This window comes from Poecilia reticulata, linkage group LG5 (genome assembly GCF_000633615.1).
Source record: "Poecilia reticulata strain Guanapo linkage group LG5, Guppy_female_1.0+MT, whole genome shotgun sequence".
In the NCBI taxonomy this organism is placed as follows: Eukaryota; Metazoa; Chordata; class Actinopteri; order Cyprinodontiformes; family Poeciliidae; genus Poecilia; species Poecilia reticulata.
The window spans coordinates 23,875,919-23,890,908 of record NC_024335.1 but is presented as its reverse complement, the minus strand read 5'-3'; the positions used below and the strand labels follow the sequence as shown (position 1 = coordinate 23,890,908).

At 40.4% G+C, this 14,990-nt stretch overlaps 1 protein-coding gene across 1 annotated transcript; it reads left to right on the top strand.

Moving 5' to 3' along the window:
* Nucleotides 1-1,455: 1,455 nt before the first annotated feature.
* On the top strand, nt 1,456-13,045 carry usp4 (ubiquitin specific peptidase 4 (proto-oncogene)). The gene is made up of 22 exons (XM_008409860.2): nt 1,456-1,656; nt 2,693-2,820; nt 2,909-3,039; nt 3,125-3,251; nt 3,345-3,490; nt 4,472-4,533; nt 4,665-4,805; nt 6,008-6,125; nt 6,255-6,428; nt 6,518-6,676; nt 6,892-7,116; nt 8,435-8,518; nt 8,610-8,704; nt 8,791-8,973; nt 9,127-9,353; nt 9,450-9,647; nt 9,758-9,828; nt 9,913-10,028; nt 10,118-10,267; nt 11,887-11,990; nt 12,301-12,389; nt 12,519-13,045. The coding sequence occupies exons 1-22, from the start codon at nt 1,505-1,507 to the stop codon at nt 12,639-12,641; spliced, it is 3,003 nt and encodes a 1,000-aa protein (XP_008408082.1). The 5' UTR covers nt 1,456-1,504; the 3' UTR covers nt 12,642-13,045.
* The last annotated feature ends 1,945 nt before the right edge of the window (nt 13,046-14,990 follow it).

The window sequence follows — 14,990 nt, the reverse complement described above, 5'->3', positions numbered from 1 at the left end:
AATCTAATCACACGGGATGCAGGATGCCATCTTTAAATCGAAAGGAAGAATGCAATCCTCGGCTCCTGCCTCGGATGTTGCTTGGACATTGACCATCTACCTAATCTTTGAACTCATTCATTGAAACTGTATGTTCTGATCTATGTGGTCTTTTCCACCTGAATCTATTCTGCCTTCAAGCAAATGTGTTTGATACGGTTCAGAAATTGAGCCAGGGAAGTGTGGCCGGGGTTTTTGAGAGATCACATTTCTCAGTTTCCTTGGAAAGGTTTATCTCGTTTTGCTAGAAAGGACGTGCTGATTCACGGTTGAACATCAGATCCAGGAAGAGCAGCCAAAATCTTTACCATTGTGGAGTAACTGAGCAGGTTGTGAAGGTTTGTTTTGACCTGGACTATTGAGAGGATCTGAGAAAGACTTAACTGTATATATCGAGATTTTTTTTTTCAAAATCGACTCTTGATTTATCTATCATGTTATACATAGATCAGTTCCTCTGAAAAAGCATACCTGGAATGTTGCTTTGACTCATTCATGCATGTTTAATGTATCCTTGAATTTTCCATGGCAGCCATTCAGGGACGCCTTAATCTGCTCCACAAATAAACTGCCTATTTCCACAAAGCTCCACCTTGGAGCTTCAGTTCCCAGTTGAGATCCAGTTGAAAAATTTAAGTCAAATTTCTTTTGAGTTGTTTTGATACATACAGCATCTTTGTAACTGAAGGATAAAATAGTTACCTCTTTGTAGTATAATCCCCGGTAAATACATATCTTCATCCCCCCTTTAAGTGGGCTCCCAATACTTTCCACAATAGGGAAAGTGGGCTGTTTTTATCGCCACTGTGTCCACGTGCTCTTTTTAATTGGATTGTTTAACTGTTGCCTTTAGTTGCACAGAATCAGGAAATTTTAAGGAATTGTATTTTCACAAGCTTAGAGCATTTTTGTCACTGTAGTAGGTATGACCCACAGAGCAGGAGGGACTCACCAAGAGGAGCTGCAGGTTTGCTCTGACTCAGTTCTTTAGCAGTCTCACTTAAATCCTTCAACTTGCCCATTTTCCCAGGTTCAAATGTTGGAACAAAAATTTCTACTAACCAGTTAAATGATAAAGATATACTCTGTGGTACTGATTTAACCTGTCATAGAGTCATAACTATACTTTTCACTGGTAATGATGGTTATCCACATGTCGAGGTTGCTTGAGCTTCTTCTTGTTTTATGTTTTTTGGCGGTTGGCAAACAACGAAAATGGTGCATTACCGCCACCAAACGGTATGGAGTGTGGACAACAAAGACACTCAAGTATTAAATTCTGTTAAGTAACTGCGTTAATTTAAGATAAATCTAGGTTGGTTGATCTTTTGGCACAGTTGCACTTTTATACCATTAGGGGCCCTGTTGCTCCTCCGCCTATGGGTCGTAGAGGAAGAACGTTTAGCGAGACGCTCGCTCCTGTGCTTCAGTCCCCGCGCGTTCACGACACCGGTCCACTGGCTGCATGATGGCTGAGGGAGGCGGACCCGAGTCGGGCAGCGCGGCAGACTCTGACACAGAGCCGGTAGCCGCACAAATGCCTACCCCTTCAATAGAAAACCAAAAACAGAATATTGGGTCACTTTTGAAAACAACTTTAAAAAAGGGCGACGAATGGTAAGGACCGACAGCATCCAAACGCTGTTTGTCTTAGTCAGGGCTAGCTAGCATGAAACAGGAAGTGCTAGCATGCTAAAGCTAACAAGCGGCAATGAAAGCCTAAACTGAAAGCTGTTGCGCTAATGACAAACAGATTAGCATGCTAACTGCTAACCAGTCTGACTGTTCTGTTTAGAGACCTGTATGGGATGATCACAAACACTAAGAATGACTTATAATAGATCAGATGTCCACTCAAACAACGTTATGTATTGAGATATTATCTTAACGTATATTTAATTATTAGTTGTAAGAAGCTAACTGTAGGAATAGCGAGCAGGCCCCGTAAATATCTGATGGCTTCTTCTTCCAGTCAAACCGGCTTTCTGACAAGACAAGACAGTTTTTATTCATATTTCTAGATCTGGCTGTTTCTCAGATCTAGTTCTTCAGAAACAGCCAGTCATGACTAAAGCAGCTCTAGTCAAAAGCTGGTCAAACTACTTCATATAAATATTTCAATGGGAAATAGTCGGAGTAGCAGTTATTTACTTTGTCTTGTATACTAAAGCTAAGGAAACGTACGTTCTCATGAACCTTGTTACCTTCACAGCTACGGTGTTTGTACATTTATTTACATTTCCCTCTAAAACTATTTATTTTATGTGAATGTCTATCATATCCTCTATCCTTTTCAAAGTTTGTCAAAACCTAGTTTGTATTAGGGAGCATAGAACCATAGTTTTCTGTTATAGAAGCTGCTACTGCTGAATGAACACTCAACACTGTTCCGATTCAAGCCTGTTAACTAAAGGAGATGCTTTAGATGAGATTAAGTCGAAACTAGCCTACTGTTACTATATCTGCAAATGCCAAGGCAGTTTGCTGTTGCATAATGTTCTGCAAAGGCATGAGGCTGTGTGGAATGCATCCTATTAACATCCAACTTGTCATTTCTTCCCCCTTTTTTTTTAGTTTGGAAAAGACAAAACTGACTCTTTTCTGACTGGTTGTGTGGTAACTTCTGACTTTTAACCAGTGTTGTCTGTCTTAGGTATCTTATAGACAGTCGATGGTTCAAACAGTGGAAAAAGTATGTGGGATTTGACAGCTGGGATATGTACAATGTTGGGGAACGTAGCCTCTATCCAGGACCAATCGACAACTCTGGGCTGTTCTCAGGTAAAACTCAAAAATAATTTTCTCTCAAAGCAAAGAACATGAAATCAAAGGTTAATTTGAAATAATACTTTTAATTCATGTTCTAAAGACCAGGAGACTCAGGCCCTGAAAGAGCACCTTATAGATGAGCTGGACTACGTCCTTGTACCCACTGACGCGTGGAATAAGCTGGTCAGCTGGTATAGCTGCCTCGAGGGCCAGAGACCCATCGTCAGAAAGGTGCTTTACTTTTTCCCTCCATGTCATGTTGATTTGTGGCAAACCATCATCTGAGCTTTCTTATAATGTCACATTTCTCTTCTAGGTGGTCGAACATGGCATGTTTGTGAAGCACTGTAAGGTGGAAGTTTATCTGCTTGAACTCAACCTGTGCGAGAACGACAACATGGAAAATGTCGTCAAACGGCATTTCAGTAAAGCTGATACCATAGGTAAGAAGGATGTCAGGACTTCCGGGTGAATCGGGGGAAGCTTTCATTTCTGCGCCTGTGCTAGTTTACAGCATGTGATCCTTTTGTTCTCAGACACCATAGAGAAGGAGATGCGGACGTTGTTCAATATCCCTTCAGAGAAGGAGACTCGACTCTGGAACAAATACATGAGCAACACTTACGAGCAGCTGAACAAGCCAGACAGCACTGTACAGGATGCCGGCCTCTTCCAGGGACAGGTAGTTCACACTCCAGATAGACTGCTGAACATACTAACACACTGAACGTATTTGCACTCCTTGTACTTGCATAATTAATTCAGAGGCATTGCCTAAAAACAGGAACATCACATAGCCTAATGTGATGTGAGAAGGAAGGAAATGAGAAGGAAGAACCTTCTCATTTACTACACTATGTAGTTCTTGTTCTTAACAAATATGGGTTGAATTGTGGTTTAAACTGCGTCATATGTTTACATATTTATCTGTGGCCTTGTGTTGTGATTGTTTTGTATGTTAGAAATGTCCCTTCACTTTTATGAAGTATGGATACATGTTGGAACTCGGTGGCGACTAGATAAGTGTCTCTCAAAATGAAAATTAGAAAAACTGTGAAACTTCATTTATTTCAGATATTCAAATCGACCTCACGCTTATTGAGAATTGATTACACACAGACTGAGCCAGGACATCAAGTGAAGTATCTGTTAATTTCAAAGAATTTGGCGTACAGCTAATGTGATTCTGAAATCACTTTCTTAGGAAAAAATGAGTGTTGTATATAAAATTAAGTTTTGATAAACTGTACTCTTGTAATCTAAAATAGGTTCTCCATGAATTCCAAAATAATCCAAGTCTGTACCTTCGTTATACAGGGAAAACTGTTTTTAGGTGTGATGAACTCCTTAAATTCCCACAGGCCCCATTTCTTCATTTCATCAGGTTCCAATGGGGGACAACATGGTTACTTTTCAAAATGCAAGTCAATAAAACTATTGAACTCCCCAAAAATATTCTTCATGTGTTGGGAATGATATAAAGGTGTCTGCGAAAATAAAGCACTATAAATAATTTGATAACCACACCTACACTTTTAGGTGGGGTTATCAACGGCTTGGCAACAGTTGACATATTTCCTGAGTTCACTTAATCTGAGGTGTAACAGCCATAAATTGGAAATGTGGAGCAGGCATGTTTTTATTCTGGTTGTTTTTCCCACAGGTGCTTGTGATCGAACGCAAGAATGAGGACGGCACGTGGCCCAGACAAGCTTCCCATCCCAAGTAAGCAAACCTCTTTTTATTTCAAATTGTGAAGAAATGTTTTTGTCTCCCTGGTGATTATAATTTTTCTTGTACGTTAAGATTAATGGTTATAATTTACTTTCTGAAACGCTCTTCTCCTCTCTCTCCAGGTCCAGTGCAACTCCATCTAGGAATTTTACTACCTCCCCTAAACTTTCCTCAAATTCATCAGCTAGCGTATCCCCAACCGTAACCAATGGTGACGGTAGCCCCGGATACGCTCTGAATAACAGCACGTCCTCTAACAACAGGCAAAGCAAAAAATTTTCATATATTCCTTTGCTACCTTCTACTTTTACATATATTTATCTGCTTCAGATACGCAAGGTGTTGGCCAAAACTGACTTATAATGCATTTTAGTATAGCCATTAAACTTGATGTAATTAAATAGAACACCAGAAACAACACACAGTTGCGTCAGAAAACATCTGTGCCTTTGTGCATTTTTAACACACACTAAGGCAAAGACTTTTTATTTATTTATTTTTACCAAAGTGTTTCTTCTTGTTTCCTCAAGTGGTGACTTGACTTAAAGTAGCCGTATTATTTATAATCCACTTAGCTGCTTTCCGAGGGGAATGCTTTAGTGCTTTCCTGTGGAGCATCTTTTAAACACACATTTTTAAATATAAAACTTTGTAGACAACTGGAGAAATTTGGCTTGACATGCAAATGTCCTAAAGACATAATTAAATTAGAAAAACAAACCTGTTATTGATTTTATTTTATTTTATTTTTTTTTGCATGCTTGCCACAGGCTAGTTTAGGCATTTTTATTTGTCAGTTTGATTGTCTGACTGTATCAATGCACTAATGAAGAACATGAATGTGATCTTGATGATCTGTTAGATGTGGGCACTAAAAACATATAAATGACATGTTCTGTTGTGAATATGATTTTTACCTGATGATTTACATGATGTTTGTATGTGTTTATGTTAATATAACTGCCATTCTTCTTGACACTGGATCTACTTTCATGCACATATTATGTCAAATATGGTGTTTTAAAGTAATTCTGGTGGAGCCGGTGCTGTTCCCAATTCATAGTACATTATTTTTATTTAAATAACAATTTATATCGCCTATAGTTATACTTGGATTTACTAATATTTGACACTTTGGATGGAGTAGCTTGTCAACAAGTAAGCAATTTCCCCTTTGGGAGCAATAAAATATATTCTGTTCTATTCTAGCATCACTCGGCATTGTATGGTTAAAAGGTTTAGACTGAACATGGTTTCCAACAATTAGCTTACTGACTGTAGCTCTATTGGCTAGAATAAATATTGATGTCTGTAAATTAGAACATTTTTGAAAAATTGAATTCTCTCCGCTTCCATACATGACACCAACGTGCAATAAGCTTGTTAGGCCGGGCTTTGAGAAGTGATCTGAGAATTGCGTGTATGTTTTATTCCACCGCCAGTAACAAATCCCTGCTCTCCACAGATTTGGGGGATATAATTCATATAGCTCCTCCTATAACTACAGAGAATCACAATCGCAGCCTGGCCTGTGCGGTCTCAGTAATCTGGGCAATACATGCTTCATGAACTCTGCTCTCCAGGTAAAAGAACTCAAAACGACACAAATATTCTTTACAGATTTACAGCTTACCGAATAAGAATGTGATTTTCTTTTTTTTTTTTTAGCATTTTTGTTTTCATAATCTCCTTTCTTGTTCCTCTTCCTCCAGTGCCTGAGCAATGTGTCTCCACTCACAGAGTACTTCCTCACAGACCAGTATGAAGCAGAGATTAACCGAGAGAATCCCCTGGGGATGAGGGGGGAGATCGCCGAGGCCTACGCAGACCTGGTGAAGCAGATGTGGATGAGCCGCAGCAGTTACGTGGCCCCGCGTACCTTCAAAGTGAGCGACTTCAGACAAATCTCAGTCCGGTTCACTTTCACCAAAAGGAAGCCAGACAGAAGCAGTCACGTGTGCATCTCGATTTCCAGACCCAGGTGGGCCGCTTCGCTCCACAGTTTTCCGGCTACCAGCAGCAGGACTCTCAGGAGTTGTTGGCCTTCCTGCTGGACGGACTCCACGAAGATCTGAACCGTGTCAAGAAGAAGCCTTACCTGGCCCTGAGAGACGCAGAGGGTCGTCCAGATGACGTATGCAGCATCGAAGCAGTGTTTAGTACTGCAAACTAAAATGTGTCCGTTTGTGGAAGAGCAGCTGAAAAAACTTCATGAGCATTTACAAAAAAAAGTTGACTTTCTTTTACAATGATTATTGCATTTTTTTTTTCTTCATTTTTTTGCTGTTACTATGTTGAGTTGCAGTTAATTGGTACACAGTAAAAGCTTTCATTATTGTTTGATTACAGATTGTTGCCAAGGAAGCCTGGACAAACCACCGCTTGCGCAACGACTCCGTCATCGTCGACATTTTCCACGGCCTCTTTAAGTCTACATTAGTGTGCCCAGAGTGCTCCAAAGTGTCTGTGACCTTCGACCCTTTCTGCTACCTCACGCTGCCTCTCCCTATGAAAAAGGACCGGACCATGGAGGTGTTTCTAGTTCAGTCGGATCCCCAGTCCAAACCCACTCAGGTATGGGAAAAGTCGGGCTTCGGTCTGGCAGCTCAGAGTCTGAACTGTTCAGCACCTTTGACTCGTTCGTTGCGTCTCGTCTTTTAACACCTGCTTTTGTTGTCAGGGCTCTTGTGTAAAAGTATTCACTCCTCATTAATGTTTTCAAATTTGCTCTTCTTGCACCTTTAAACTTCAGGTTACGTAGGCTGAATGAGATAGACCTACATTTTTACTGTAATCAGTAAAAATTGTAACAAAGGGGGTTACAAATGTCTTTAAAAATTCAGTACAGTCTTTTATTAATTGTGCAGTGAAGGTATATGGAATGATGGCATTAAATCATATTTTAATGGCAGGACAGTTAAGATTTCGGGCTTTACAGTCTTGCAGATCAGAGTTTATCATCGTCATGCAAAATCAGAATTATTGTTAGAACTTTTTTCCTTTTAATCATAATAAAGAATACAATAATTCCCCATCCTTTAGCCAACCTCTTTTATTTTGACGGCCTTGAATAAAATCTGACGCAAACAATTTCCTTCAGAAATGTCCTAATCAGTAAATGGAGTCCATCTGTGTCCAATTTAATCTCAATATAAATAGAGTTATTCTGTGAGGCTTCTGAAGTTTTTTTTATTTTACACGTCTCCAACAGATTTTTACAAAATAATGTTTTCTTCCATTCTCCTCATTCATGGAACAATTTACTGATAGTTCCTAAAGTAAAAACACCCACATTCAATACCAATTATAAGGGATGGAGAGAAAAAAAAGGAGTGTAAGAGGAATATCTTTGATTTGTGTGTCTGTTATCTTGACTTGTTCTGCTTTGTAAATGTCATTTTGACCTCTGTTTGCTTAAATGAGGATATAAAAATGCAGAGTAGTCATGGAAGAAAAGCTGCAAAAGACTTGAGGTAGAGTGGAGGTTTAGCTTCCAGCAGAACAACAACCCCAATCATAAAGCCAAGAGCTCCAGAGGAACGATTAAACTCAAAGGATGTTGGATTTGATCAGACCTCCAGTGCAGAATCTGTGGAAAGGCATGAAGGTCGATGTTCGGTTCCTCCACATTCAACCTGGCTTAGCCTGAGGTAGAAAACGATATATTACAAAAGACAAATTCTTTTTAATAAATACTAGTTTGGAGCCCATGTTTCCATCACCTCACATCCCACATTAACCGCATAAAACCCCCCCCAATATAATACAGTGAAGTTTGTGGTTATAATTTAGCAAAATGCTACAGGTGTCTGGACACTTTTACAAGGCGCTATAGTCATGTTAATATGTTTATAGAAATATTTCACCCAGCTCTGTTTTCCTCGTTCTGCAGTTCAGAGTGGTGGTCCCCAAACTGGGAGCAGTGACGGACCTTTGCAGCGCCTTGTCCAGGCTCTGCGGGATTCCTCCTGAAAAGGTCAGATTTCCCACCCTCTTTATTTCCTCAGATATTTTATTTTATTTTTTTGGCTGCTACTTTCAACCCGCAACCCTCCTTGTCCTCGTAGATGGTGGTAGCCGACGTTTACAATCACAGATTTCATAAAATTTACAGACGAGATGATGCCCTCAACCAAATCATGGAAAAAGATGACATTTTTGTGTAAGTCCTGATTATTGAAAGGTGACCCCCAGAGATTTGTAGATTCTCACATTCAATCTGTGATCCATTGTGTCTCGTCTTTGCAGATATGAGGTCCAGGAGGAGGATAGCGAAAGGATGAACCTGCCTGTGTATTTCAGGGAGCGCCACTCCAAACACGTGGGCAGCTCCTCTAGCACCTTGTTGTTCGGCCAGCCTTTACTCATCTCCGTGCCCAGACACAACCTGTTGGCTGACATTCTTTACGACAAGATTCTGGAAAGAATCGGGTAGGAAATGTGTATATATATAAAAATAAATAAATTAAAGTGATACAGATCACAGTTCCAGAGACATCTCATCATTTCTTAATGTATTTATTCAAAAGTTAAGCATTTTTGTTGTCTTTAAGTATCGCTGTCGTTCCCTGTCCTCTGCTGCAGACGCTACGTCAAGCAACAGCACAGTCCAAATACCGAAAGCAGAGCTTCGGCCTCCGCCACTTTGTCCAGCTGCAGCCAGACTCCTGAATGTTCCACATCGTCTGCCCTCAACGCCAGCCTGGGGGGCTGCGGCAGCCCCCGGTCAGACGGGGCCTCCTGCAGCGCCAGCTCCAGTAACGGTAGCAACCACTCAGGAACCTGCAACGAAGCCAACGGGCTGTATGACGGTAATTGGCAGATATGAGCCACTGTTGTCCTGCTGAGGGAAGTGTAGTTATAAGAGGATTTTCATAATAAATGAAGGTTACGTTTCTGTTGTTCAGGTGAAGACGAGGCCATGGATCACCAGGTGAGCCCCGAGCCGGAGAACGGGCCGTCTGAAGAGGAGGAGGAGAGCTCAGACCTGGAGAACGGCTCTAAAGGGAACGCAGCCAAGCTCTTCACCTTCAGCATAGTCAACTCTTACGGGACCGTCAACATCAGCCCGCTGCCTTGCGACGGAAATGTCCTCAAACTTAACCGTCAGCATTGATATTTTTACATCCTTTTTTACATCTGCTTTGCATGAATTGTTCATTAATTTTAGAACTGCTTTGTGCCGGCTCAGCCTTTTCCCACGTTTTGTCTGCAGCACATTCCACTGTGGCGATCGACTGGGACACGGAATCCAAGAAACAGTTTTACGATGAGCAGGAAGCGGAGGTCAGGGGACTCATTTCTCCTCAGATAAACTCTGCGGCGTCTCATGCAAACACTAATCCGCATGTATTCAAATGTCTGTTGCAGGCCTACGAGAAGCACGACAGCATGCTGCAGCCTCAAAAAAAGAAAACAACCGTGGGTCTGAAGGAATGCATTGAGCTTTTTACTACGATGGAGACTCTAGGAGAACATGACCCTTGGTAATGTTTTTATTTTTCTTATAGGAAACACACTGTACCGTAGTATTATCTAAAACACTTTTTTTTCTTTCTTTTTTTTTTTAATGCAGGTATTGTCCAACCTGTAAAAAACATCAACAGGCAACAAAAAAGTTTGACTTGTGGTCGCTGCCTCGCATTCTGGTCGTTCACCTGAAGCGTTTCTCCTACAACCGATGCTGGAGGGACAAACTCGACACACTGGTGGATTTTCCCATCAGGTACGACGGTCAAAAAACTTTCTGCAACAGAAATTAAATGTCATCATTTAAAATACTTTAGCCCATCAGTGAATTCCTCCGGCAGTGCAAGGCAGCAAGACCTGGTGTGCCTTTTGTTTTTTATTTATTTATTAAGCTTCCAGCACAAGACACTGGAAGTTTGGATATAATCACCGATTTTCTTCCCAGTCTGAGGTTCTATCATTGTGAATACTCTTGTGTTTTATCTTTTTTTATCTAGGAGAACATATATTTTGAAGGCTGGAGTTTATATTGTTCTTCATGGTCAATTAGTCAGCCTTTCAGTGTTTTGCGAAAACGTTTAAACCCCTTTCAACTTTTTCACATTTTGTCAAATTGAAACTACAAACTTCTCTTTATTTTTCATAGATCTTTGTGATACACCAACACAATAAAGTGCATCATTATGAAGTGAAAACAAAAATATTTTTTTTTTTTTTTTATCTAAATCAAATATAAACAGTATGGCATGCATTTTTTTATTCAGCTTTTCTAAGTCTATACAGTTAAAACCATATTTTACTACAATTACATCGATAGTTTTGGGGTTTTAGTTTGGCACTCAAAAGACTGAAAATCGACATTCCCTTTTTTGTGTGTAAAACTTATATTGTCCCTTTCAGGTTTGTATAGTTGCCAAATATTAAATAGTATGTATCATTTTCTTCCACTTCACAATGAAATGCTTTGTGTCTGCCTCATGAATTCCATTAGAATACTTTCAAGTATGTGGTAGTCACCAGTCGTGTTGTTTTTGTGCATTTTTACTTTCACGTTCCTTTTTGTAAGATCAGTATTGTTTATGTATCATAACAAAATAGAAAAGTTTTAAGTTTCCTGTTTGTGAATCCTCATACTATAACTCCAGCAGTGCAGGATTGCGCAATCAGGAAATTGCGGATATTAATCTGATGTGTGAATGAGGAAATGCTGATATTGTGTTCAGAAGTGAACTCGATTCTTGTCTCCGACACCTTTGATCAGAACTCAGAGCAATAAAACATCAGTTCTTTATTACCGTATTTTCTGCACTATAAGGCGCACCTTCAATGAATGGCCTGTTTCAAAACTTTTTTTATATACAAGGCGCATAGAATAGACGCTTCAGTTTGGGTTGCCTATTTGTTACGTACTCTATTATTAAACATCCACATTTGTAAAGAAGTGGTCCCCGAGTATCCCAGCATGCACTTCTTCTACGGGGGAAAAGGAAGTCGGCGGCTGCTTACTGTAGTTGCCAGATCTGTTGTGGCTCAATATTGGTCCATATATAAGGCGCACCGGATTATAAGGCGCACTGTCGGTTTTTGAGGAAATTGAAGGTTTTTAGGTGCGCCTTATAGTGTGGAAAATACGGTACCCATTTTGTTTTATTACTGTACAACTTGCATAAGGCAGGACTTTTCCGTTTGTATAACTTTGCCTTTAGCTGCAGTGTGTATGTGTGTGTGTAAAATAGGGAAGTTGCTGCAGGGTTATGTAGTCAGACAGCCACATATCTATCACATGCTGACTTCTGTTTGGAAACCATTTTCAAAAGGTTTTTGTTTTTCTTCTTCTTCTTAGCATAAATTGAAGCAAACATTTTCTTTTGTCAGGGATCTAAACATGTCAGAGTTTGTGTGTGACCCAAAAGCGGGCCCTTACGTCTACGACCTCATTGCTGTTTCAAACCACTACGGAGGAATGGGAGGCGGCCACTGTAAGTCACCTTATTTCCCTAAATGTAAATCCAGATATTAATAAAAAAGGAGAAAAAAAATCATTTAGATTTAAAGAAATAAAAAAATAAAAAATCATTTGTGAGTACTATATTTCAGTACTTACTGATGCACGTGATTCAAAATCCACATTGGATGCAATACAACAGTAGACCGTGAAATATCTTGAAGCACAGCCGTCAGTGTAAATCCATCTTTACTGCATCCCTCAGACTGCTTTGATTCGATATTTTGTGGTTTAGTAAAAGGCCTGAATAGTGATTTCTCAACACTTTCCGTCCTCCGACACAGATACGGCTTATGGCAAGAACAAAATGGATGGGAAGTGGTATTACTTTGACGACAGCAGCGTCTCGTCTGCCTCTGAGGATCAGATTGTGGTGAGTTTAACACTTTAATTATTGTTTTATTTACCATACGAATGGCTCCTGTGCCTCCCTGGCTCTCCGCCCACAGTGTCTGGTGTCCTTGTTGCCGTAGTGACCCCCAACCCTGTCGTCTCGTTTCAGACTAAAGCAGCCTACGTGCTCTTTTATCAGCGCAGAGACGAGGACAGCCTAACCAAACCCGACCCGCCGGCCTCGCTGGGAGGAGCCACCGAGTCAGGCGACGACCACATGGACACAAACTGAGGAGCCCCGACTTAACGAACACACACTGAAAACACACGTGACGAGTAGAGACTCGGATATGCGCACACAGTGCTTCTTTAGTGGTAGAGGACTCCACAGACTCGCTAACCCTTCCTCCTTCGAGTTTATTTGATTTGCGTCTCGTCCGTTTTTCGTCTTCAACAAAACGACCGTGTCAGAAGAGTTGAACCGAGAGACTGCCTCCCCCCCGAAGCAGGTGATCGTAGCGTTACTAGTCCGGGACTTCAGAGGAACACAGATAAACACAGAAGCTCTCGCCGGATGAGCAGAATGTTAGAAGTGCCCGCGAATTCTTCTGTCGCCCACGAAAACGTTCAGAAATATTTAAATGACAAAAAAAAAACAAAAAAAAAAAAACTAAATAAATAAAAGCCAAATGCTGATATTGTTTCAACCAAAGTGATTCTAGGTATTTATGAAGAGACGACGCAGAAAGTGAGCAGGGTACTGGCTTTGTGCCTACATTTATTTGTTGAAATTATCGCTGTGCTGATGTAAATGCAAGTTTAACAGTGTGACGTGCACACAGAGTAATACATGCCACCTTAATGAAAATATTTGCTGTGGATTCATAGAGCCACTGCTGCCGCAGCCTTGCTGCCGCAGCCTAGCTGCCGCAGCTGTGACGCATCAAGGTGTTTGACATTGGACTTGACAAGTGGAAGCTAGTCGGCCTTGCTTTTTGTTTTTTTTTTGTTTTTTTTAAATAAAGCACAGCTTGAACTTTGCTGTCTCTTGGGCCCGTTTCGAGAAGATTCCCACCCTCCTACAATTTTTTCTTTTTTTTTATAATCAAGTGAAATAAGCGGCCTTTTTATTCCTGCAAACCTGACAGAAAGGAGGCACTTTGAAATCTTCACAAGTACATAATCTACCTGCTTCTGGTGTGTTTAGTCAGAAAGGTGGTGTGGCGTAACCGTAGCGTTAAGGCTCATGGTCCGCCGGGCACTTTCTTTAAATCACTTAGTCTTTTTAAGGGTCATTCGACTGCTGCTGGATCTGGCCAGCTTACCTTGCAATAGCTCGTCCTCATTAGACATGTACAATTCATGCAGCTCTGTACTGAAATGCCTGTTCTTTGATGTTTCAAAGCACACCGAGTGAAAGAAATAAACTGGTATAAAAGTGGTGGTTTTGATTCATGGAACTTTAAACTTATGAAGATCTGCGCATGTGATGCAAAACTTGGCAGTTTAGACCCCAAAAACTTGTTTACGGACACAAAATGATCCAGTTGAATGCAGAGTTTAAAGTGTTTTCGACATGATCGACAACGACGAGGATAGAAGATATCATCTTATGCGCAACATGTAAACAGCGCTTTAGTACTTATTGTGCTTGCAGTGTTTTTTGAAAGAAGTCCTGCATTCCTGTTGCATATGGCATGTGTCTTGTCTGCTGGTTGGATCTGACTTGGTTACATCATTCAGCGATTAGTGCCTCCCTGGACAAGTTATGCTTTCGACTAGGAAAAGCTTTCCATCTGTAAACGTCTTTGTTGAGGAGACGATTCTGACAGACTAAGAGATGTAGAAAAAAAAAAAAAACGAAACATTTTAAGTTTCTTGTCTGCATATTTATCCAGGTTGTTTTTAAATTAGAATATTTGAAACCCAAGAACAATAAAGACTGGAAGCCTCAAGTTTTTAATTTTTTTTTTTGTGTGTGTGTTTGGAATAATTACATGCTTAAGCAACCCAGTGGCGTGGTGCTATAAATCGATTTTTGGCAATTTGGTATTTTATTAATGCATGTTTTTTTTATATTGCAGTAAACTTTAGTGTATGTTAGATTTCATATCGTAAACCAGCTATTTCTTTTGGGCAAAGTAAAAGTGAAAAGGCTTTTCAAATAAAATCTGAAAAGTGTGGTGAGCATATGTATTCAGTCCCCTTTTTAATCTGACATCCCTAAAAAAAAAAAAAAAAAAAAAGATTCTACTGCAACCATTTTTTCCCCATGTGTCCCTTAACTGAACTGTGAGCTTTGAACATTTCACCGAGTAGGTTGGAGATTGTGTCAGGTCTGCAAAGCTGCCAAGGTGTGGCCACACACCTCAGCAGATTGGTGCCTGCAAGGCGAGCGTTAATCAGATAGGCAGCTAAAACCCCTATAGTAACTGGAGAAGCTGCAGACACACGAGACAAGTCCAGAACAAAAACCCTCTGAGAACCTGTGGCAAGACTCGAAATAAAAATGCTTTCCATGTCATTTGACTGAGCTTAAACTGTTTTCTCTGGATGTGCAAATGTGGTTTGATACATAACCCCAAAGACCTCAAGTTGTAAAACTGGAAAAACTCATGTATCGTTTACCTTCCACTTTAGG

What these genes read in the sequence shown, in the direction of transcription:
- usp4 (XM_008409860.2), top strand. Translation starts at nt 1,505, where the DNA reads ATGATGGCTGAGGGAGGCGGACCCGAGTCGGGCAGCGCGGCAGACTCT. An exon ending in GAAAAAGATGACATTTTTGT is followed by an intron (nt 8,705 to 8,790) that starts GTAAGTCCTGAT and finishes TCGTCTTTGCAG; the next exon opens with ATATGAGGTCCAGGAGGAGG. An exon ending in ACGATGAGCAGGAAGCGGAG is followed by an intron (nt 9,829 to 9,912) that starts GTCAGGGGACTC and finishes TGTCTGTTGCAG; the next exon opens with GCCTACGAGAAGCACGACAG.